This window comes from Oratosquilla oratoria, chromosome 25, assembly GCF_046742065.1.
Source record: "Oratosquilla oratoria isolate Oo_2021 chromosome 25, ASM4674206v1, whole genome shotgun sequence".
NCBI lineage: Eukaryota > Metazoa > Arthropoda > Malacostraca > Stomatopoda > Squillidae > Oratosquilla > Oratosquilla oratoria.
Genome location: NC_134801.1, coordinates 13,116,566 through 13,143,291, shown reverse-complemented (window position 1 = coordinate 13,143,291; position 26,726 = coordinate 13,116,566). Strand labels below are relative to the sequence as shown.

At 38.9% G+C, this 26,726-nt stretch overlaps 1 protein-coding gene across 1 annotated transcript in view; it reads left to right on the top strand.

The window, feature by feature from the left end:
- The window catches only part of LOC143038819 (ras-related protein Rab-18-like), a 92,638-nt gene that overhangs the window by 26,838 nt on the left and 39,074 nt on the right, over positions 1 to 26,726 (top strand). Inside the window, exon 3 of the mRNA XM_076208388.1 lies at positions 16,790 to 16,981. Coding sequence (XP_076064503.1) covers positions 16,790 to 16,981 — 192 coding nt within the window. The remainder of the gene's footprint in view (positions 1 to 16,789; positions 16,982 to 26,726) is intronic.

The following is a 26,726-nucleotide window of genomic DNA, read 5'->3' as shown; positions in this document are numbered from 1 at the left end:
TCACTACTCTCCAATAGAATCTCTCTTTCTCTGACTCCGTTCTTTCCTCGTTTTTTGCCTTAGCTTCCAGTCTTTTCTGCTTTTCTGCCTCTCTTTCCTCCTTATTCATTTCTCTTTTTATCCATACCTTTTTATATTGATCATTTGTTACTAGTTTCCCTGTCTTGGATAGAATTTTCTCTGCTGTTGTTTGTGACCTGAATTTAATCTTAATTGGTCTGGTCTTATCTGTACTATATTTTCCGAGTCTGAATTTTTCCTCAATTTCCTTTATAATTTCTGGTTCATCTTCCTGGACTAATTTTAATAAACTGCTTACTCTTTCATTTTCCTCCTTGATTCTTGCAGTTCTATCTGGGTTATGTTTCTCTTCCATTCCTAATATAATTATACATTTCTTTTTGTCAGCTAATTCTCTTACTATATTCTCCTTCTGTCTCATCACTTTAATAACTGAGTCTTCATTATGTTCTTTCAATTGCTGTTTGACTATGTCAGTGAATGAAACCTTATTCCCTTCTTGAGTTATTCTCCAATTTTTAGCTTCTGTAGCTAGTTTCTCTCTGTTTTCATTACTATTCTTCTTCAATTTCTCATTCTCCTCCTTTACATTTCCTAACTGTCTTTTTAGGTCCTCTATTTCTTCAGTTAAGTTTCTGTTAGCCTTCTCTAGTTGTTCCAACCTTTCAATTCTTTGAAAAATGGAGTCTACGTTACCTAACTTACGCTCCAAGTCCTCGATCACCTTATCAACTCTCTCCTCTAGTCTTATCAGTCGGGGGGGGGGGGGGGTTGTGTCCCCCCCACCCTCTTTAAATCCCTGGAACATATTCTCGTCACTTTCTTCTGTATTGCTCCTCTCTATACTTCTAATCTTTACATTTTTATTAGACATTTGATCCTCGCTAAGTCTTTTGTTTACCTTCCGCTTGTCTGGCTGGTCAAAGTCTACTCCCTCCTCATTTCCTTCCATTTCCCTCAGTAATCCCTCCCCTTTTCCTCTTTCCCTACGTTCCCACTACTCCACGAGCAATTTCCCCCCCACCCTGCAAAAACACTAGGCACTTCTCTTTGCGTTGGGATCCACAGACTTCACTTTTCTTCAGAACGTCTTCTAAGCCGTCCATTCGTTGAAGTGCGTGCGTGCGTGCGTGTGTGTGCATGTGGTGTATGTATGTGGCGTGTGTGTTTGTGTGTATATACATGTGTGTGTATGTGGCGTATATACATATGTGTGTGTATGTGGCGTATACACGTGTGTGTATGTGGCATATGTACATGTGTGTGTATGTGGCGTATGTACATGTGTGTGTATGTGGCTTATGTATGTGTGTGTATGTGGCGTATGTATGTGTGTGTGTATGTGGCGTATGTATGTGTGTGTGGCGTGTGTGTGTGTGTGTGCGTGCATGTGTGTATGTGTGTTCACATGTACAAGTAAGCATGTACGTGCGTGTGTCTGTGTTTGTATTTGTGTGTACACGCACGCGCATTCACAACATACACTGGTTGTCTAACACGTGTCCACGTGTGCGTGTCTACACGTGTGTAAGCATGTATATGTCTGTTTTTGATCTCCCAAGCCATCACCGCCAGTAACAAGAACCTCATAAGAGAAATCAAGACACGACAAGCTCAGTCATTATCAGACTTATTAGTTGTGTTCCAAACAAAAGAAACATTACACTTCAACAGGTTAGGGCAGTAAAAATTTCACGATAGCATGCAGCAGGTGGTGGAAGCGACAAGCTAAAGCTTGTTGGCTACCCCCATACCACCCCCTACTCCCCCCTCCTGCATCAGTACCCATAGGTTGACACGTAACCGCAGGCAGCCACCCTTGGCTATCCCGTCGCCCCACACCCTTGTTTGAGCAGTTCCCAGTGTACATAATGACCGCATTATATGAGGATCGACTGTATATGGTAAAATAGAAAGCATTCACCACAAATGTTTGAAATGTTGCCGCGTGTGTGCGTATGCGTGCCCGACTCAGCACGAATTTTAAAACGGTTCTCTACATTTGAGATGGTTTCGAAATAAAATCCGTGTATGATTGAATCCGTGTTATTCGAATCCGCGTTATTTGAGGGACTCCTGTACTTCCTTTTTTTTTTTAGACATTCTGTATGACACCCATCCAACCCAGGTGCCTTATGTGCTCTCATCTTTTTAACAACTGCCTTCACTTCATCTTTCCTTATTTCTCCTCCATTTTCCTCACTCATCACTGTCATTTTCTTAGTGCTTCCCACTCCAACAACCTTTCCCTCCCTATCCTCCTTCACATTTAGCAACTCCTTAAAATACTCTGCTCATCTTCCTTATACTGCCATCTTCCATTATCATCTCTCCATCTGCACTTTTTACCTTTTCTTCTCTACTCAGTTTGTCTCCTTTTCCTCTCTTATTTTCCTTCCAAAACATCTTTTTATTACTTTCAAAATTTTCTGTCATACTCTTATTCCATTTCACATCTGCTCTCCTCTCCTCTTTGCCTCCGTTACCTTGTGCTTTACTTCTCTTTTCTTTGTACCTCTCATATGATTCATCCTATTTTGTTACCAGTCTGTGAATGCTCACTTCTTCTCTTCTACAACCTTCTTTGCTTACTCATCCCACCACTCACTACCTGTCCTTCTATTTCCTCCTGTCCTCCTTGTTCCACACACCATCTTTGCACACCTTGTGACTTCCTCTTTGAATCATCCCCCATTCCTCCACTCCTAGTTCTACACTATCCTTCACTTCCTCCCACTCCTCTCTCAACTTCTTGTACTACTTTTCTTTCTCATTTAAGCAGCTCACTTTAAGCACTTACTACCTTTTGTCCTTTTCCTCTTTCTTCATCTATCCTTTTCTCTCAACTTGCATTATACACAATCATGCATGCAAACAACACAACATACACTCTACAAAGGATTTGTGGGAAAACCCAGTTTCGGCTGTGGCATTCCTTGGGGAGACGGGACTGCTCGGACAGACAGTCTAGGGAACGACAACAACAACAACAACTTACCTTCCACCAAAAAGTGATCTGATATTCCCCCACTTTCTCCCCTTAGAACATGTACACCCTTAACTCTTCCTACTGTTCTCATGGTTACCACTATATAGTCCATTATTGCTCTCTCTACCACCCTTCTATCCACCACCTTCTCTCATGTGTACATATGCTTGACTTTCTTCCTAAACACTATATTTGCTATCATCAACTCTCTAGACACATCATCAACTCTCCACCACAATTTTTTCCTGAAATCCACACTTCCCAACCACTCTGTTGGATCATTTCCTACCCTAGCATTAAGATCTCCCAATATCACTACATTGACATTTCTCCCTAAACCCTTTATGTATTTGTTTAAATCTATCTAAAAAGCCTCCTTTCCTCAACACTCTTCTCACTACCAGGCCCATATGCATTTATAAAAAACCACATCTCCTTTCCCAGTTACACCTTCACCCACATTATCCTTGAAAAAACCTTCCACTCCACCACACGCTTACCTATCTCTTAACTTACTAGTAGTCACCCCTTCTCTCCCTTGTCTTCTCGTCATTCCTGAGATCTTCCCAACTACACTTCCAAACTCAAACTCCCCCCTCCCTTTCAACTTAGTTTTACTCAGTGCCAACACATCCATCTTTCTTCTCACAAACATACTGCCTCTCTTCCCTTTTACTCTCATCTGTACCACATTCACATATATTAAAAGACCCAAACATTAGGGTACTGGTTGAAAAACTCCTCCCAGACTCTCATATGCCTTTACTTTTTTAGGAATGTCCTCTTTGGGGCTACAGGGAGAAGGATACCTAGTTCTATCCCCGTATTGTTTTTGTTGCCTTATATAACTTGAGTGGAAATACTTGGTGGTGGTATTCTTGTCCCCCACCACAGGGTTTGGCAAAATGAGAAAATGAATATTCAGTGAAATGTTACAGGACAGTTGCAGTGTAATAAAGTATCATTATTTCTGTATGAAGAGAGATTTCCCCTACCACAGGCAAAATTATGTGTCTCTGGTCCATAGGGGCACCCCATATAGACCCTAAAGTATCATCTGTATGCTACTTAGCAGCTTTTAACCCCACAATAACATGCAGCCAATACCCCAGACAGGTATAAATATAACCTCAGAAAATGTGATCCAGCCTGTTCACAGAATACGGGGGTCACTCAGCTACAACTACAAAATTAATATAATCAGGAAGCTGCCACTAGGCATCCTCATATACCTACTCATGCTTCATGAAGCCCATGTAGGCATCTTAATATTCTAGAGGTTAAAGACTTCGGTCAGCTTTATAAAGGTAAAAATTAAGAATTAATAAAAAAAGTTGAAAACTTGCTGAAAAATAGTTTCAAGTGTTGTCAACAGTTTTAACTTGATATGGTGATTTTTGCAATGATTATCATTTCAAAATAAATATCACATGCTGGCAAACCTTTGTTTGCCTGCGGCATCAGAACACATGACTACATATATCTAGCTTGTTGTTGTTTTGACTAAGTCTTTGCTCTAATTTTTCTTTGTCCATTTAGATAATTATTTGATAGCAAACTCTGGTGTGTGTATGAGAGAGAGAGAGGAGGGAGAGTGCATCAGTTCCTGTCATAATGTGAGTAGCAGATCTGTTAGAAAAAAATCATATTTTCATACATTACTGTACTTTTTTCCATGCTTTTTGACCAGAAAAAAGCCAAAAATCACATCCATTTTTATCTAGGATGTATGGAACCCTGCAACATTGAGGCTGAAATTTTTTGCTATCGTACCGAAGGGACAATTTTAAGGCATTTCTAAGCATATTTTGTGGTATAATTTTTTATCTATCCAAGATAGGGCAACAAATTAGGTACCAAATGAACCAGCAGGATCTACTCTATACATATCAACCATTAGAATTAATGAATTTTCCCTGTGACTTTTAATAGATAGGATATTATTGAAAATCTTTACTTTTTTTTTTTTACTAGCCTGGAGACATGGTTTTTTCGTGGAACAAGATACATACATATACCAAAGGCTCTTTCCCCTTTACAAGGGAGGTAGCCAGAAAACAAAGGCATAAAAAACACTCCCACCCACTTCATCCCCACATACTCCACTCCCATCCACCCCCTCCCTCCCTCTCATCTTGGCTCCTCCTAGGTGACAGGTCATCCCTGCATCTCACCCACTGCCCTGGGTCAGAAGCAGTGTCACAAGATACAGCACATCCATAGCAAGGCCACTTCATTAAATCAGCAACCCCCCTCTCTGTCCCCTCATGCAGAAATGGAGAAGATGGGGAGAAATCCTTTTGGGCTGTGTCAAAATTTTTTCACATATACTCTCACCCACCATTTCCCACCCATTCCCCCTCATGCATCACAGCATCATCCATACACAACCATTCCCCATTCACCCCTGTCTTCTGTTCTCTCCCGTCCTTCCTCAAAAGACATTCCCCTCTTTCCCAATGCTCATTTTACCCCATCCATCCATCTCATCCATGGTTGTCCCCTCATGTTCGCTCCTTTCACCTCTGCCTTTCACACCTCTTTTACTTATCTTCTTCACTCATTCTTTCCATGTGTCCAAACCATCCTAATACTCTTTCATCAACCCTATCTCCCAACCCCCTTTCCACCCCCATTCTTCTCCTCACCTCCTCGTTTTTCATTCTATCCAGCCTAGTAACCCATATCATACTTCTCAGGCACCTCATCTCAAACACATTCAAACTCCTTCTCTCTTCCTCTTTTATGTTCCATGTTTCTGCCCAATACAGTAGAGTGTTGTTGGCACACTCACTCCTTCATACAATCTCCTTATAGCATCCATTCCCAAATGTCTATTTCTTATTACATTTTTTAATCCCTCGAGGCATTTACTTGCTTCTCTCAATCTACAGTGTCCATAGTCTCATGTGTGTCAACAACTGAGTGTCTCTGAGCCTGTTGTTCCAAATATTGTCTCAGCAGTTGTTCAGTCTTCTGGAGCAACTGATTTTGGCTATGTTGGGACGCAGCCACAGAGGGTTCAATCCTCAAGGGACTTGATGTGCTCATGCTTTTGGTAAATGCCTCATACAGATGCTCCTCAACTTACGTTTTAGTTGCGTTCCGAACGGCCGAACGTAAGTTGAAAATGAACGTAAGTTGTTACTGTACTATACATCCGTAAATTCTATCACCGTATCTTATAAAACACCCCTAAATCATTAATTATACACATAACATTGTAAAATACAGTAAACTTCCACTTATCCGAACTCCAAGGGGGATTAGAAATGTCCGATTAACCGAAATGTTCGGTTAATCCAACTTTGTATGTTTTATGCGGTAATGTCGTATGCAATATTCGTACCTGTAAACTTAACATACACATGGAAATGCTTATAATAGTTCATAAACATATTCTATAGAGTATAAACAGCCGATTAGGTGTAAACATGGAGTGTGCTGCCACCGTGTATTTACCTAGTTGTATTTACCTAGTTGTATTTTGCGGGAAGGGGAGCTATGCTCGTGTTGTCCCGCCTTTGTATCTTGCAGTGTCTAGTTTGTTTTTAAACTCATGAATGGTTTTTGCGCATACTATTTCATTGTCCAGTTTGTTCCAAGTGTCCAAAACTCTATGAGGAAAACTGTTTTTCTTCAGTTCTCTTCTATAGCTATGTTTTTTTATTTTCTTTCCATGTCCTCTTGTGTTTCTTTTGTCCCAGTTAAGTAAGTTCTCACTATCGAGTACCTCTGTGCCTTTCATGATTCTGTAGATGGTCAATAGGTCACCTCTCTCTCTTCTTTGCTCCAGTGTCGGTAACTCCAGTTTAGCCAATCTCTCTTCGTATGATAGGTTTGCAAGTGCAGGTGCCATTTTTGTAGCTGCTCTTTGGATTCTTTCTATTTTCTTTATATTCTTTTTGGTACTGGGGGACCACAATGTCGCTGCATACTCTAATCTAGGCCTTATCAATGTAACCAATATTTTTTTCATCATGTCTTCGTCCAAGTATGTAAACGCCACTTTTATTGATCTTAGCAAGTTGTAAGTCTCCCCGACAATTTTGTTAATCTGTATATCATAGGACAAGTCTTCCGCCTCTTCTGCGGGTGGCGGAAGAGGCGGCGGGGTGTTTGAATGTTCGGTTGAGATCCAAATACATTCGGTTGAAGCGATGGCTACCGTATTGAGAAAATATTCGGTTAATGCGATTATTCTGTTAAAACGCGTTTGGATAAGTGCGAGTTTACTGTAACATTAATTTCAAATAAATTAAATTCAAGCAACATAAATTGAGATGGTGGAGGAGGAGGAGGCAAGGCACGTTCAGTCTGTCGTTTGTATCATGTAAACAATGGGCGCAGCGTCATGCGTAAGTATCGTTTGAACTACGGAGAGCGCGCTAAAATAAAAAATTCACTCCCAAAAAAATTTACCATTTTTTACAGTCGGTTCAAACGTAAAATTGAAAAAACATAAAACGAATGAACGTAAGTAGAGGAGCATCTGTACTGTGGATTTATTCATATCAAACTTCTTCCCCACACTTCTCTTCATTTCACCACTGTCAATGAGTTTCACTATTTCAAGTTTCTGTGTGTAAGTTAAGTTCTTTCACTTCTTTATTTCCCTCCCAGGTGCCACTGTATTACATTCAGCAATGGTAGGAGGATGGGATGGCATATTACTTGCCATTATTGTAGCACAAACGCACAAAAAATTATATGGCAATCACTGTGTGCACTGAGAAGATGTACACTCAGACTGAATCAAATTTGGGGTGTAAATGTGGAGCAGCATGGCCAATGAGCACTCAGAGGTCCCGTAACATCATGAGCCTTTTCTAAATCCACAAATCCCCCAAAAAAAAAACCTTACCTTTTCCTATAGCTCATGTCAATTTTGAAAGTGTTGGTGCCATATTTGTTATTGCTCTTTGGATTCTTCCTATTTTCCTCGTATTCTTTTTTGTACTGGGTGTCCATAATGTCATAGCGTATTCAAATCTTGGTCTTATCAGTGTGACTAGTATTTTTTTTTTTTTACCAATACTTCAAGTAATTAAAAGCCACCTTTATTGATCTTAGTAAATTGTAGGTTTCTCCAACTATTTTGTTTATCTGCTTGTCTGGGGACATGTCTTTGGTGACAATTACTCCTAAGTCCTTTTTGGAACCAACTTTCTTTACTTCCTTTGCACCAATTTTATATTGTCCTAATATTCTTTTTTTACTTTTCCAAATTCCATTGTACTACATTTCTTAATTTTGAAGTTCACTTCCCACTTTTGACCCCATTCCCAGACCTTGTCCAGGTTCTATGTAGCAATTCACAATCTTTTTCCATACTTTCTGTAGTAGTTTCGTGTCTATTGCAGAGAAGTTCATATAACATTTTACTCCTTCATCCATGTCATTTACTTATATAGCAAACATTATTAGAGCCAATACTGAACCCTGTGGAACTCAACTTATCATTTCTTTCCAAGTAGTTTTTATCTCTGAGTACCACTCATTTTTCTCCCATGCAAGAAGTCTTCCATCCATTTCAGTAATTTTCTGTGTATACCTATTGTTGTTTGAGTTTTCTTAATAGTTTTTATGTACTTTATCAAACACCTTTTGTAAGTCCAGGAAAGCACGGTTTGTCCATCCGTCCCTTTCTTGCATTATATCTAACTTGAATAGAAACAGATCAGATTTGTGGCACATGATTGTCCTTGATTGTGGCACAAATTGTTTCAGATGTAGTATATTGTTCTCCAGATGTTTAGTCCATCTACTTTTGATGACTTTTCAACAATATTTAGCTATTGTACATGTAAGGGAGACTGGTCTATAGTTTGTTGGGTCTTGTCCCCCCATTTATATATTGGCATGATTTTGGCATTTTTCCAGTTTTGCAGTACCTTTCCTTCTTGGAGTGAGCAATCTATTATCCTATATATTTTGTGTGTTAGTTCATAGATACATTCTTTTGGTATCCAATTTGCAATTCTATCCAGGCTGTGTGATTTTCTGACATCAAGGTTCATTATTTGGTCCCTTATTTCTTTCTGTGTCACAATTATTTCTCATGGGGGGGGGGATCTTTCTCCCCTTCCTTCATCCCTATTGTGTATGTTTTCTTTTGTGAATACGGATTTGAAATGTTTGTTTATAATTTCAGCCATTTCTGTGTCCTCAGTATATTTTTTAGTTTACCATTTACATATCTGTAGAATAATTTAGGTTGATTCTTACATTTGTCTATTATGTCTTTTTCGTAGTTTCTTTTTTCTTCCCTGCATATTTTTACATATATTATAGATTTCTTTTAATATAATTCATTTCTCTTCCATCTTTGTTTCTTCATTAAAGAAGTTTCCCAACTCACTTTTTGAAAGAATTTTCTGAGTTTCCAAAACCTGTTTTTTTACATCAGTCTTCCTTTGCTGTTTCTCATTTCTTCCCAAATACAGGTAGTTGTCGACTTACAACTGCAATTGGTTCTGACTGACCAGTCGTAACTTGATTTGGTCGTATGTTGGACACTTGTTAAACTCCCATAAAAATAGTAGACTTTTAAAGTCTTAATTTACCCACATTTTCTTATACATTTTACATATATATATATATATATATATATATATATATATATATATATATATATATATATATATATACAGTAGTGGGATTCAGCCGGTTCTTACCTATTCGCTAGAACCGGCTCACGCAAATTTGTCAGTTCGGCGAACCGGCTAACTGGCGAACCGACTAGTTGCTCAGCTGGTCAGTGGTCTTCTGCATCTCATCCGATAAGTACCGGGACGGTATGTTTCGTAACTTTCGTTAGTGATTTATTGCATAGTTTATTTACACAAGTGGTTACCAGTTTTTTTTCATGTATATAGTGCTTGGTTTCTCTGTATATTTGTGTTATTAAACTACATTTTATTATAATTATGGACATACATACACGCACTCTCATACACACTCCTTAGGCCTACCCACACAAACATGTTTGTTTATAAATAACACAAATGCATTGCACACATGCACACACATACTCATGTACATGTACACATATGCACACGTGTAAGCACATACATAGCCTACACATGCACACACTACCCCCACACAAACATGCGTCCGTAAAAAAATAAATACACCTGCACTAGGTTGCCCAAATCGAATTTTTTGATCACGAGACTAACTATAGGTTGGCACCCAGGTCTATACCCCATTTTTTTTTCCACCTGACAATTTTTCAGGTTTTTCGTATGTAAATATTTGAATATTTTTTACGTTTGGCAGCCAGAGATGCATTTTAAATATAATATTGTTAGTTTTCCATATTTCTAGTTAGAATATTTAATTGATAACAATAATATAAAGAAAATGTGGCTAAGAAGTGGTTGCAAATTAGAACCGGCTGACGAAAAATTTGAATCCCACTACTGTATATATATACAGTCGAACCTCGAAAGCCCGGACCCTGAATGCCCAGACCCTCGTATGACTGGTCGAAATGAACAAAGGGCAGACTTTTCAAGCAAAGTTCCCTATTTGTCCTGTAGGTGGCAGCGATGGCCATACACGTGTACTCAAACCCGGCCCAGTCAAGCCGCCACCAGGACTGCCGTTTTGTAGAATTTTGTACCAAAACGTAGTAAAATAGTGGCATGTGGCAACTGCACAAGGACATGAGGAAATTTTTTCTACATAGCAGGCTGTTAAAAACATTCAAAAACTCAAACTTTTGTTTAAAAATCATAGAACTAGTTATCAAATAATAAATGGTACATCAAAATATGAGTTTTATTGGTAATTGTGTTACTTATAAAATATTATGCCCCCAAAAGGTACGTTTTTACGGTGTAGAAGAAAAATTCTACGCTAAAGTTTCAGCTTTCTTTAGCACCAGGGCTGCCGTTTCATAGAATTTTGTAACAAAACGCAGTAAAATAGCGGCATGTGGCAACTGCACAAGGACATGAGGAAATTTTTTCTACATATCAGCTGGCTGTTAAAAACATTCAAAAACTCAAATTTTTGTTTAAAAATCATAGAACTAGTTATCAAATAATAAATGGTACATCAAAATATGACTTTTATTGATAATTGTGTTACTTATAAAATATACCCCAAAAGATACGTTTTTATGGTGTAGAAAAAATTCTACGCCAAAGTTTCATCTTTCTTTTAGCAATAATATATATATATATATTTTTTCTAACTGAATATGTTAGGGCATGGGGGCCTTATATACATTAAAAAAAAAAAAAAAAAAAAATAGAACCAACATTTTGTCAAAGTTTGACAAGTATATCTTGCTATGAAAGTCTGCACACACCCAAGAAAAATGTATGCCCCGGTATGGCAACACTCCCATTCTACACGGCAGTATAGAAAACGCGGCAACCCTGGCCGCCACCACTGTCCCATGTGCATACCTTCCAATATTTACAGTGTACGTAATAAAAAATACAGTACAGTACACTGTATGTACAGTACATTTACATGCCTGTAATACAGTTATTATTACAGAATTATTAGTATTATAGTATTATTATTACAGTATTGTTATTATTACAGTGTTAGAGTATTATTCTTATGTGTTTCTATGCCATATCATACATCACCTATACATATACCGCTACGTAAATCTACGGGTGTTAGGGCGACATTTTCAATGACCGGACTTTTGGCATGACTGGACCGCCCTTCTCCCCAATTAGTCCGGGCTTTCAAGGTTCGACTGTATATATATATATTGTCATATTTAAGTCATATTTAGTACTCTGAACACATGTCTCTATAGCACATTTCTCTAAACGTCATACTGTTTCATATTGTTAAGTTTGGCTTAAATCAAACAGAGTATTAAAGTTACTACAATTGGTTTAATATTGAAAACATAAGAAATAATACAGTAATACTGAAAAATACAATTATGTACAGAAGATGTTGAAAAAAAAATAGAAAACATTTGTGGAAATACCAAAAGACAATTTAAAACAGACACAAAGAAAACTTAGTCATTGCTCGGATAGTTGGTGCTGGGCTGTGGATCATCTGGGTCAGCTGTTGGTGTGGTGGGAGGGGTTCAGTGTTGTAGGGGGTGGGGTAACAGTCAGTAAGGTGGCAGCAGGGGCAATGGTAGGAGTGACTGGTGGAGTTGTGCGTTTCATAAACATAGTAAGTTTTGTTTGGATTGATTGCTTTTTGTTTTTGTTTTTTCTCATAAATTTCATGATATGGATGCACTGCATTGTTTATCATCCTTTCAATCCTTGTAAAGTGTTCAAAGTTGGGGTTCATTTCTTCCAACTATTTAAGGAATTTATTCATTGTAGCGAAGCTTTCTGATAATCCCTTAGTGGTGAATTTCCTTACTTGCAACTCTTCTTCTTCCTCAGCCTGTCTTCTCTCCTCTTCAGCCACTCGTTCCTCTTCTAATTCGATGAGTTCTTCATTTATTAGTTCACCAGGTTCTTGATCTAATAACTCTTCCACATCTTCTAATTCACTTTTGACAATTTCAATATTTTTTCATGTATCTCACTGATTTCTTCTTCACTGTCAAATCCAACAAAATCATGCACATAAAGTTGGAGACACTTTTTTCCAAATTCCATTCATACACTTTTCAGTGACAGCCTCCCATAGTTGTGTCGGCATCTATAGCAGCTATTGCATGGGTGAAAGTGATTCTCAAATAGTTTGCTTTGAATGTTGCAATTGAACCTTGGTCCATAGGTTGAAGAATTGATGTCATGGTAGGCGGCAAATAAACAACATTCACATTGGGACGAAGATAACCCAAGTGAGGTGGATGTCCAGGTGCATTATCCAACAGAAATAAAACTTTAAAAGCAATTCCTTTTTCTAACAAATACTCACACACTTGAGTTATGAAGCAATTCATAAACCAGTTTTTAAAAAAATGGCTGAGTCATCCATGCCTTACGATTTGATTGAAAGTAAACAGGCAAAGTGTGCTTGTTTACATGTTTGAATGCACGTGGGTTTTCCGAATGGTAAATTAAGAATGGCTTCAGTTTAAATCCTGTGATATTCCTGCCAAGCGGAAGAGTAAGCCTCTTGTAAGCTTTAAATGCTAGCATTGTTTAGCTTCTTTATATATATACAGACGCTCCTCTACTTACGTTCATTCGTTTTATGTTTTTTCAATTTTACCTTTGAACTGACTAAAAAAAATTGTATTTTTTTTTTTTTAGTGAATTTTTTAGTTTAGCGCGCTCTCCGTAGTTCAAACGATACTTGCGCATGATGCTGCGTCCATTGTTTACATGGCACAAACGACAGACTGAACGTGCCTTGCCTCCTCCTCCTCCCCCTCCTCCTCCACCATCTCAATTTATGTTGCTTGAATTTAATTTATTTGAAATTAATGTTACAGTAAACTCGCACTTATGCGAACGCGTTTTAACAGAATAATCGCATTAACCGAACATTTTCTCAATACGGTAGCCATTGCTTCAACCGAACGTATTTGGATCTCAACCGAACATTCAAACACCCCGCTGCCTCTTCCGCCACCCCCGCGCCACCCGCAAGCTTCACTAAGTGCTCACACGGTGGCAGCACACTCCATGTTTACACCTGATCGGCTGTTTATACTCTACAGAATATGTTTATGAACTATTATAAGCATTTCCATATGTATGTTAAGTTTATAGGTACGAATATTGCAGCTGACATTACCGCATAAAACTCTACGGGAACGAAATATACAAAGTCAGATTAACCGAACATTTCGGTTAATCGGACATTTCTAATCCCCCTTGGAGTTCGGATAAGTGGAAGTTTACTGTATTTTACAATGTTATGTGTATAATGAATGATTTAGGGGTGTTTTATAAGATACGGTAATAGAATTTACGGATGTATAGTATAGTATGAACGGTCATACATTACTAGAACGTACAGTAACAACTTACGTTCATTTTCAACTTACGTTCGGCCGTTCGGAACGTAACTAAAACGTAAGTTGAGGAGCGTCTGTATGTGCATTCTGGCATTCGCTTTCAATACAAACCTATTTCATCTACATTAAATATTTGCTGTGGAAGATAGCCATCATCTGTAATAATTTCATCATGCATTTCCACAAACTTTTTAGCTCCATCTGCACTTGTTGCTTCTCCAGTCACACAAACACTATGACGATCAAATGCGGCAGTCAACAACAAACTGCCTAGTCATTATTACTTGTCTCATTGGTCAGTTGTACACTTCTTAGCCTTATACATCTGTCCACCTTTCATAAACTCTCTTATGTCTATCTGCTTGTGACTCTTGCCTCTTTGCAACAAGAACTCATTTTGAATGCAGTGAACAGCCATGACCTCACATGTGGTCATTTTATTGTATTGTTCAGCAAACTTGACAAAAAACTGCATAACATTTTGCTGCATCTGCCCATGAAACTTTGAGCTCTGGGTCATTTTCCTCTTCACTATCTGCCTCACGTGGGAGTTGGAATTGATTTGTATTGGTTTTATATATATGTAGATTTTCATATATTTTAATGCTTGGAAAAAATATGCCGGATACTTGAATTTGCCGATTAATAGAATGCCGGATACAGGGGCTTTTACTGTATATATATATATATGTATATATATATATATATATATATATTATGCAGACGGTTGGTGATGGTTGTAAAATCAAACAGATAGGTTGTAAATCGACGACTATCTGTATATTTCCTCTTTTAGTTCGACCTCAAGTAGTATGTGGTCACTCTTCCCAATTGGTGTTCTGTATTCCATTTTATCCACAATTTCAGGCTTTGATGTAATATTAAGACTAGTCTTGATGGTTCTTCATTATTTCTATATCTGGTATTCTCTTTTACCCATTGAGTCATTGTGTATTCAGTGGTCATGACCAGTAGTATGTTTCCCCAAAGGTCCTCCACTCTTCACTGTCATCTCCTCCCAACATATTTCTTTAGAGTTAAAGTCGCCCATAATTACTAAATTTCCTTTTATTTTTTTTTATTTTTCCTTGTTTTCTGTTTCCTATGTTTCCTTTTGATATACCATTTTCTCAACCTCAAGTCCAGCCCTCTCTCTCTCTCAAAAAAAAAAAAAAATTCTTTTTGCTCTCTGTTCTTCTCTCGTTTTTTCATTAACTTAATTTTTTCATGTCTTTACTCTCACTTTTTTCTCACCACTCATTTCCATTTTCACCCATATATTTTTGTAGTTTTCACTTCTTGCCAACTTTGCTGTTTTTGTTAATACTTCCACCATCATTTGTGACCATTTAATTTTTAGAGGTCTATTTCTTTCTTTAGAGTATAGTCCCATTCTATGCACTTCTATTTCTTTTTCCATCTCCTGCCCCTCCTCTTGTATCTCTTTTAGAATTTCTTTTGCTATTTCTTTCTCTTCCTTTTTCTCTTAAGTATCTAGCTACATTGTGTTTTTCTTTAATACAATATACTACTATGCACTTTTTTTTTACCTGCTGTGTCCCTGACCCAATTTTCTTCCTCTTTGATTACATTAATAACTGTTTCCTTTTCATTTCTTCCATTTTTTGTTCAATTTCTTTAACCTCTTCACTCCGGGGCACATCGCACATATGGCAGCATTAGCTGCCCGACGTGCGATGTTGCATCATAATAATCGCATTATAAGAAATAAAGTCAGTGCTCAATCGTTCGTTCTCTTTCACCTGTGTATTTTGATAACCATAGAACACATGATGAAGCCAGTTTAAAGAGAATGAAAGTTACGTAGGTACGACTACAATAAATATCAAGATGGCGACATCGGCATCATCGAGCACCCACTTGCTCCTCATGCCGCCTACGTAGGCGTCACCGTATGGAAGTGGTTAAAAGCTATTTTTTTGGTTTTCCTGATCTACTTCCATTGATTTTTGATATCTTGAAGATCTGTCTCTTTTATGCTATCTCCAACTTTATCGGTCACTGCTTGTATTTGTTCTTTAACTTCTTTTTTCAAAGCCTCATTTTTGTTAGTATCTTCATTTTTCATCCTTTTGTTTTCATTATTTACTATGTTTAGTTCTTTTGTTAGATCATTAAACTCTTTGTTGGTTTCAGCATTCTGTTTTTTCAACTCTTTCATTTCTCTATGCAATGCCCTGCATTCTGCTTTTAAATCTATAATATCTTTCATTAACTCTGTAATCTTTTGATTCCATGAAATATTTATATACCTTATCTACCTTTCTAAATCTGTACCTTTACCTAGTCTTATACCTTCTCTTGGAAAGCTGGAAAAACTTAAGTTTTCTTCTTCATACCTTTGGTTTCATTGTGGCGTCTCAATATTACAGCTTTTTTTGGGATGACACCTAACAGCTAAGGTTTCCCCTTCCCATACAAATACCAGACCAGGCATGTGTGTGTGTGTGTGCTTTTGCTTTGCAACATATTTATACTGAAAACACAGAACTTGTCACCACTCACACAGTACATACAGCAATGCAAAGTTAATTCTTGTTAATGGTTTATGGGCCAATCTGACAACTGGCAGGATACCTTGAAGGAGAGAATTGAGACTATATATTGGTTGATGTATGGGAAAGTCCAAAGACTGTTGTTGATTGCTGTAGAGCCATGAGTTTCAGTTCAGAGAATCATGTGGCAACATTTGAATAATGTTTCATTGCTATGTGATTTAGTGAAAAAATATATAGTTTTGTAGCTGTGGACACTAGTTTTTCAGATCAGAAGCTGAGCAAGTCCACATTTTATGCAGAAATTTATGTAATTCTTACTATATACTTATTTTTCTTTTCCAGGATACTGCAGGACAGGAACGATTTCGAACACTAACACCCAGTTACTACAGAGGTGCACAGGGTGTCATACTAGTTTATGATGTATGCAATAGAAACTCATTTACAAAATTGGACATGTGGCTAAATGAATTGGATACATACTCAACAAAAACTGACATAGTTAAAATGCTTGTAGGAAATAAAATTGATAAGGTAAGATTTTGACACTGAAAGAGAGATTTTTTCAGTGTCATATGTGCATGTGTAGGTGTTGGTGTGTGCCTGCTTGAAGAGATCTTGTGATGGAGAAGCAAAGGAGTACACAAGTAATTAGAATTGTTTGCTACCTCCTCTTTTCTCAGGTCCTTACCACATAGCTTACCCTTATTTAAGAGTGTGGCCCAGAATGGCTAGTACCTGGTCTTCGGATTAAACCCAAAATTACATGGTTATTTTCTACAGCTGCCTTTTTGCCTATTTTTTCAGAGAGTGATAGTAATACACTGTACCGTATTTTCCAGCTTAAAATGCGCATCGGGTTATAATGCGCACCCATGCACTACGTTATCTCGGTACACAGATAGCGCGCACCGGCGTATAACGCGCATGCCAGGAAAAGTCACTGGTGGCTAAAGCTCGTGAACTGCGTGTATGCGACTCCTGCTTGCGTTGGTCCATTGTTTTGTGGGAAATTTGAGCTATGAAAAGTTTATTGAATACAAAATGTACATGAAAAATTTCGGATTTTTACAGAAAAATTGTAATTTACTATCCTGAGGGAATAATTCATCTTACAAGTTTTTATCACCGTGTACAAGTTTTTATCACCGTGTACAAGTTTTTATCACCGTGTACAAGTTTGTATCGCCATGCAGTAACTATGTTTCGGTTCATAAGTGTCTTTACTGAAGTGACGCTTAGTTTAACAAACTCTCGCAAGAGGGTGTTTAGTGTAGGCTAGATTGGCAATAGAACTGTCAATCTCGGCCCTGATCTCGCATATTCCGGGTGAGCTAAAACGGCCAACGTTCATGATGTTAGTACCAGTGCTGTTTTACGGATCCCAAATATTTGCATAGACTATGATAATTAATGTTAGTAATAATAAACCAATGAAATAACGGCGATTAATTACTTAGTATCATGTGAACGAGGTTACATGGAGAAGTATTTTTCATTGGCTAGAGCCACCGCTAGGAAATCTGTTGATTTGTCACTAAATTAAGTGTCAGTTTAGGCATCAATCAGGACACAAATAAGAAAAAGTCGGAACTACATGTACCGGTATATGACTCATGTTGTGCGTTGGTCCCTTATTACTTTGTAGCTTAAATAGTTTGTAGGAAATATGATCTAAAAAAAGTTTATTGAAAGTAAAATATACAGAAAAATTTCGGGATTTTTACAGAAAATTTTCATTTTATATCATAAGGAAATAATTCGTCTTTACCACTTTATTTTTAATACTGAAACAAACTACAGACTGCTTCGTTTTAGCTTTGAACCTGCAATAACAGTGGTGAAATAGGACAGTCTCTCATCGAGGTGACGTTTAGTTAATATAACTCCCGAAAGAGGGTGTTGTAGTCACGTGTTTGACACGAGTTTATGAACGGCCGCAACGGAATTTGTACTATACCTAAAGTGAAGCAACAAAGCCAACATAAAAATTCAAACTAGGATGCTGTGAACATGGGCAAATATCATGAATATTGATCATGTTTCATGGTGTTTAGGCCTACTTAAACATTAAAAATAAGATTCGATAGATACCTACCTATACCAAATATTTACATGGCCCATGCTGGCGTATTCTTTCATATCACCATGGCTGTTCTTCTTGTTCTCACGGAACGTCACAGAGAAGTGTGCCGTCCCGACTTTGTGATGGCCAACATCGTCACGTTGTTGTGAAAAAAAAATTACACACACAGCCGCAGAATTTTTATCGTAGGCCGTAGATAATGCGCACCACCGGATAACGCGCACCCCCCATGTTTAGGCCCTTCCAACGGAAAAAAGTCGCGCACTATACGCCGGAAAATACGGTAATTTATATAATAAGCTATTCCTTGGGAAGTGAACCCATTACAGAAACAAAATGGGAGAAAGATTTGGGAGTGTTGATAAAAGACAGCCTGTCATCTGACATATATCTGCAGGATTGTGGGAGAGACATACAGACTATTGTAGGAGACCAAAGTGGCATTTTACTATATGGATGAAGAGATGATGAAAAAGCTCATTGAAACCCTGATCTGTCCAAGACTGGAATATGTGTCAGTAGTATGGTCCCCACACAGAGTGAAGGATTTGAGCAAGATTGAGAGAATACAAAGGGCACCAACCAAACTGATCTCCAACTTGGCAGATAAATCATATGAAGAAAGACTAAAAGTACTGGGTCTACCAATTTTGAAAAATTGAAGAGAGAGGGGTGATATGATTACAGTATTCAGGTCACTAAAGAGGATAGATTGCATTGATGAAAGAGATCTGATTAAAGATGGGAAGCTCTAAGAGGTCAAAGGAAATTGGGAAAGACTACATGTCTAAAGAATTTGATGAAATACAATTTTCCATATAGATGCATAAATACTTGGAATAGCTTAACCTCTTCAGTACGGTTCAAAATCTCGCTGGCAGCATTAGCTGCCAGACGTACGATGTGTCGTAATAATACTCGCATCATAAAATATAGTCACCGCTTATATCGATCGTTCTCTCTTTCACCCGTGAATTTTGATAACCATAGAAAATGTAATGAAGACAGTTTAGAGAGTATGTCATTACGCAGGGGCAACTACAATAAATATAATCAAGACGCTGATATGGCAGCCTCGCGTATCCACTTGCTCCTCATGCCGCCTACGTATGCGGCACCGTATGGAAGGGGTTAAGAGTGATATAAACCAAGCTTGAACAATACATGAGTTCAAATCTGAATATGATTATTGGAAATCAAGGACAGATTAAGTTGGAATTGCACATGAATTTGAGACTAGGTATGATAAAAAAAAAATTAGAGAATAGGGGATAGGACCCAACAAAGGTTGTCCCTTCCCTGTGTACTATGATTAGGTAAATATTGGCAACTGCTCTCCATCTGTTACCATTCACCAACATTGAAACAAATTGAAGCCCCTGGGTATGCCAAGAATGCTCTAGATCTGTCACACACTTGCATACACTTTTGGGTGAGCCTCTGCTGTGCAGCACATTTTCACCAAGATATTTTGAAACCACTAGTTGTATTTACTAATGTGAAGAGAGTTGTACATACCGAGTAACTGAAATGGCATAATTATTATAAATATTAATGCTAAATACATAAAATGTAGGGAGACAAAAGTGAAAGAAGAAAAAGGGAACCAACAGAGAAATGTCTGGATGTGAGCAGAGTGGAATTGCTGCTGGGGGTAATACCAAAAAGATCCTCCATGAATGAATCCCCAAAAGTGACTCAGAGGTTGGATAATTACATATTTTCAGGGTTTGCAAGAGAAGGTGGAATTTTAGGTAGAGGTTTGGAGTTGGATAGAGAACCTAGGTACAATAATATCTTAAGAAATAGAGATATTACTGATTTGTTGGATGAACTAATAGATTTGAAAATTGAGTACAGGGCAATGTGCAAAGAAATAATTCAACTTAAAAGAGCTAATGACAAGACAAACAAGGAGCTTGATGATCTGAAGAAAGAATTAAACATATCAGAAATGAGAATGAAAGAATGAAAAATGAAGATGAAAACAAAAACGAGGCATTGAAAAAAAAGTGAAAGAACAAATACAAGTGGTGACTGAGAAAGTTGGAGAAACAATTAAGGAGGCTGATCTCTAAGAAAAAAAATATATATATTTGTCTATTATTGGTGACGTTGTTGTTGTTGTTGTTGTCGTTCCCTAGACTGTCTGTCCGAGCAGTCCCGTCTCCCCAAGGAAGGCCACAGCCGAAACTGGGTTTTCCCACAAATCCATTATAGAGTGTATGTTGTGTTGTTTGCGTGCATGATTGTGTATAATGCAGTCTTCCATTATGTGTTGTATGGTATGGGGTGAAGTGTTATATCCTGGGCAGCTGTTCACAACACGGTCGTCCAGCCTCTTCTGGTAGCTTAGAAGTGCTGGGTGGTGACCGCATCGCAGTCTGGCCAAGTGGACTCTGTCCTTTCGTGGGAGAGAGGATTCAGAAGGGTGGATATCAGGGGGTCTGGCATGCAGCAGTGTGTTGTCTTTCAGTGTGTTAATGGAGCGGTGAGTGATATGATTATGAATATGTTTCCGGAGGCTGGTATTTGGTGGTTGTGGAGGAAGAGAAGAGAGTATTTGTGCGTAATAAAGGTCTTTGGGTGTAGTTTTAATGTTTCTTGGTGTGTGTGGGTGTTCTGCTATGTAGTGTAGCGGGTGTGATGTGTTTGTGGTGGCTGGAGCAAGTGTTTGTGTGCCTCTCATGTCGAGGTGGTCCTTGACTTTGAGGACTTTTGTTTCATGGTGTAAATGGTCTGTAGGTGTTGTATTTGTGCAGCCTGTAATTGTTTTTAGGGCTTTGTTTTGTATGATTTGAAGGGTGTTGTGGTGTGTCTCACTGAGATTAGGAGCCCATGCAGGACTCGCATAATTCATCACTGAGCGTATGCATTGTTTGTATATTGTTATATTAGTTTCTTTGTTTTGTCCAAATGTTGTTCCAGTGATTGACTTAAGTGCGTTAAGTCTAGGTGTGCATTTGTTTTTTATGTTTGTGAGGTGTTGTTTGAAAGACATGGATGTATCGTATGTTACACCAAGAATTTTCGGTGTGTTTGTGTGTGGTATTAGTGTTGTTGATGTAGAGATGAGGTATGTATTTGTGTTCTTTTGTCCAGTTGTCGTTCCCTAGACTGTCTGTCCGAGCAGTCCCGTCTCCCCAAGGAAGGCCACAGCCGAGACTGGGTTTTCCCACAAATCCTTTATAGAGTGTATGTTGTGTTGTTTGCGTGCATGATTGTCCAGTTGGTGAGAAGTGTTGCTGTAGATTTGGTTGGAGCTATTTTGAGTCTGTTTGTGATGAACCATGTGTTGAGTGTGTCAAGGTAAGGCTGGATTATTTCTGCAGCTTTGTCTGTTACGATGTGTGCATGTGATTGTTATGTCGTCTGCGTAGGAAGAGATTTGTATTTCTGAGGTGTCTGGTGTGGGTAAGTCATGCATGTATAGATTAAATAATGTGGGGGATAGAACTGAGCCCTGTGGTACTCCGTTCTTAATGTTTCTGATGTGCGATGATTGGCCATTATATGACACATGAGCATTCCTGCCTGCCAGATAATTGGCCAGCCATCTTTTGGTGTTATTGTGCATGTCTGTGTTATATATTTTATTTGTTAGGTTGTGGCGGGGGATAGCATCAAAAGCTTTACTAATGTCCAATGTTATAAGAAGTGTTCTGTGGTGGGGCCTATCTGAATTGATGCCATCTAAAATTCTTTGTGTGAGGTTTGTCAGAAGAGTGTTTGTGGAGTGTAGTGGCCTAAAACCGTGTTGTGAGTCAGCAAGGGGAATATATGGTGTGACAAGTTTAAGTATTAGGCGTTCAATGACTTTAGAGGGGGTGCAGAGAAGTGTGATTGGGCGGTGCGATGTTGGGATTGTTGGGTCTTTGTTCGGTTTTGGAATGGTGATTATTTGACCATGCTTCCAGATGTCGGGTATAGTGTTGTGTGAATAGCTGTAGTTTGCAATGTTTGTGAGTGCGTGTATACCTTGTGGTCCAATGTGTTTTAGGTGGATGTTGCTTATGTTATCAGGGCCACAGGCAGATGAGTGCTTGAGATTATGCATTATGAGTTTTGTCTGACTGTCTATGAAGGGTGTATAGTCTGAGTCTGTGGGGAAGTCTTTCTTACGTCGAATGGTGCGTCGGTCGTCAGGGTGAGATGTAAGATGGCTCGTCTGTGCAAAATGACGTATGAGTGCGTTTGCTTGTTGTCTGTTTGAGGGTAGATTATCTGTTGTTGTGATTATTGCTGCGTGAGAGCGTGTAGTGTTAGTGTTGGATAGTGTGATGCTGTTGAGTGTTTTGTACAATTTGCTGGTGTTTGTTTTGTGATCAAGGGTATTGATAAAGTTTTGCCAATTTTGTGTTTTTTGTTCATGTATTTTATTGGCAATCACAGTGTTTAGTGTTTGTATTTGGTCTGCTATGTTTTGAGGGATAGGTGTGGGGGTATCGTGTTTAAGTGTGTCACGTTGTCTGATGAGGCCTTGGATTTCTGGTGTGAAGTTGGGGTTGTGTGATTTTCTGTTGCCTCTAGGGATGTATCTCTTGTCTGCGTTTTGTATGATTGTATTAAAAGCGTGCACAGCATTGTTTATGTTTGTGATTGGTGTTCTGTTAAGTGTTTCAAAATGTTGTTCTGTCTCTTCAGTAAAAGCTTCCCAGTTAGCTCTCTTGTAATTGGTGTAAGTGTGTCTGTGGCCAGCTGGGGTGCATCTTGTTTTGGTGGTGATGATGATTGGAAGGTGGTCAGAGCCAAGGGCTCCGACCACTCTCCATGATGTTGTTGGGGTTAGGCAGGGGGAGCAAAAGGTGATATCAGGAGAGGAGGGAGTGTAGAGGGCTTGGTATGGGATATGTGTATGATTATGCGTGTTGTTCATGATAGTCAATGAGTCAAATTGAGTCTGTATATCAAGCCCTCTGTCTGTGTCAGGGTTGTCGACATACCAGGCAGACGACTTGGCGTTGAAGTCACCACCCATGATCAGGTTGGGGATTGAGGTTAGTTGGCTAAGTTGAGGTCTGAAGGTGTTTGGAACTGTGGGGGATGATTGGGGGGTAATGTACATGTTAACTATTGTCAGTGTTGAATTGTTGCCTGTGCGGATTCGAATGGATTGGGTTTCTGTTGTGTTATCTGTGGTAGGGAGGAGAATTTTGGTTGTGGCACTTGTGTCCACAAAACAGATGGAGTGGTGGATCAGGGTGATGAGTCCACCGCCATTGCCATCAGTCCGGTCTTGTCTGATGGTGGTGTAATTATGAAATGATGGTGTTTTGTGTGAGTGTCTTAGTTTTGTTTCTTGTAAAATCGCAATGTGTATGTTGTGTTGTTTAAGAAAGTGTTCAAGTTCATGTTTTTTAGTGTTAATACCGTCAATGTTGTGTTGTAATATGTTGATGATGTGTGTTTTGTATGTGTTGTATGTTGCCGTTTGGGGTTGAGGTTGGGGTGGTAGTGGGGAAGGTGTAGGATCTGGGTCAGAGGGGGGGAAAGGAGAGATCGGGGACAAAGGAAGGGGAGTACTAATCGGGGGTAAGGGCAAAGGGAAATTGGGAGTGGGTAAGGGTGTTGGCTGTGGTTGGGGAGGTGGGAGTGGGGTTACTGGAGGGCAGGTAGAACATGTCCAAGTGTTTGTGTATTGGTTTGTGTCAGCAAGTGTTGTACAGGTGAGGTGGGCCCAGTTTTTGCACATATTGCACTGAACTGAGCCCTTTGTCTGTCTGCTCGAAGTAATGGGTTTAGAGCATGTTGGGCATGTGTATTTTGTGGTGGGCCCAGGATTGCTCTCTACATCTCCGGCTGAGCCAGGTACTGATATAAAATTTGTATTATTTTTATCAATTCTCTCTTTCAAAAAGAAAAGCAATAAATATTTACAATCGCGGAAAGAAAGAGAGAAATGATAAAAATAATACAAATTTTATATCAGTACCTGGCTCAGAAACGTCACCAATAATAGACAAATATTTAACAAAATCAGGTATGAACATAGCTAAAATAACTAACAAGAGGATAGGTGATTTAATAAAGACTTCTAAAAAGAGAACCAATTCCGAAAACAGTGTCGTATACAAAATCCCTTGCAATAGTTGCTCAATGGCTTATTTTGGCGAATCGTCAAGAGGATTAGAAAAAAGAATTTATGAACATAAAAATGACATAAAAGCACATAGGACATCTAATTCTTTAGTAGTTCATGTGGAAAAATTCGATCATTTACCAAACTGGAGAGAAGCTGAAGTGCTACATAAAGGTTTTGATAAATTCACTAGAAGAATTGTTGAATCAGCATATATTTCAAGCAATAATCACAACAACAGATAATCTACCCTCAAACAAACAACAAGCAAACGCACTCATACGTCATTTTGCACAGACGAGCCATCTTACATCTCACCCTGACGACCGACGCACCATTCGACGTAAGAAAGACTTTCCCACAGACTCAGACTATACACCCTTCATAGACAGTCAGACAAAACTCATAATGCATAATCTCAAGCACTCATCTGCCTGTGGCCCTGATAACATAAGCAACATCCACCTAAAACACATTGGACCACAAGGTATACACGCACTCACAAACATTGCAAACTACAGCTATTCACACAACACTATACCCGACATCTGGAAGCATGGTCAAATAATCACCATTCCAAAACCGAACAAAGACCCAACAATCCCAACATCGCACCGCCCAATCACACTTCTCTGCACCCCCTCTAAAGTCATTGAACGCCTAATACTTAAACTTGTCACACCATATATTCCCCTTGCTGACTCACAACACGGTTTTAGGCCACTACACTCCACAAACACTCTTCTGACAAACCTCACACAAAGAATTTTAGATGGCATCAATTCAGATAGGCCCCACCACAGAACACTTCTTATAACATTGGACATTAGTAAAGCTTTTGATGCTATCCCCCGCCACAACCTAACAAATAAAATATATAACACAGACATGCACAATAACACCAAAAGATGGCTGGCCAATTATCTGGCAGGCAGGAATGCTCATGTGTCATATAATGGCCAATCATCGCACATCAGAAACATTAAGAACGGAGTACCACAGGGCTCAGTTCTGTCCCCCACATTATTTAATCTATACATGCATGACTTACCCACGCCAGACACCTCAGAAATACAAATCTCTTCCTACGCAGACGACATAACAATCACATGCACACATCGTAACACAGACAAAGCTGCAGAAATAATCCAGCCTTACCTTGACACACTCAACACATGGTTCATCACAAACAGACTCAAAATAGCTCCAACCAAATCTACAGCAACACTTCTCACCAACTGGACAAAAGAACACAAATACATACCTCATCTCTACATCAACAACACTCTAATACCACACACAAACACACCGAAAATTCTTGGTGTAACATACGATACATCCATGTCTTTCAAACAACACCTCACAAACATAAAAAACAAATGCACACCTAGACTTAACGCACTTAAGTCAATCACTGGAACAACATTTGGACAAAACAAAGAAACTAATATAACAATATACAAACAATGCATACGCTCAGTGATGAATTATGCGAGTCCTGCATGGGCTCCTAATCTCAGTGAGACACACCACAACACCCTTCAAATCATACAAAACAAAGCCCTAAAAACAATTACAGGCTGCACAAATACATCACCTACAGACCATTTACACCATGAAACAAAAGTCCTCAAAGTCAAGGACCACCTCGACATGAGAGGCACGCAAACACTTGCTGCAGCCACCACAAACACATCACACCCGCTACACTACATAGCAGAACACCCACACACACCAAGAAACATTAAAACTACACCCATAGACCTTTATTACTCACAGATACTCTCTTCTCTTCCTCCACAACCACCAAAAACCAGCCTCCGGAAACATATTCATAATCATATCACTCACCGCTCCATTAACACACTGAAAGACAACACACTGCTGCATGCCAGACCCCCTGATATCCACCCTTCTGAATCCTCTCTCCCACGTAAGGACAGAGTCCACTTGGCCAGACTGCGATGCGGTCACCACCCAGCACTTCTAAGCTACCAGAAGAGGCTGGACGACCGTGTTGTGAACAGCTGCCCAGGATGTAACACTTCACCCCATACCATACAACACATAATGGAAGACTGCATTATACACAATCATGCACGCAAACAACACAA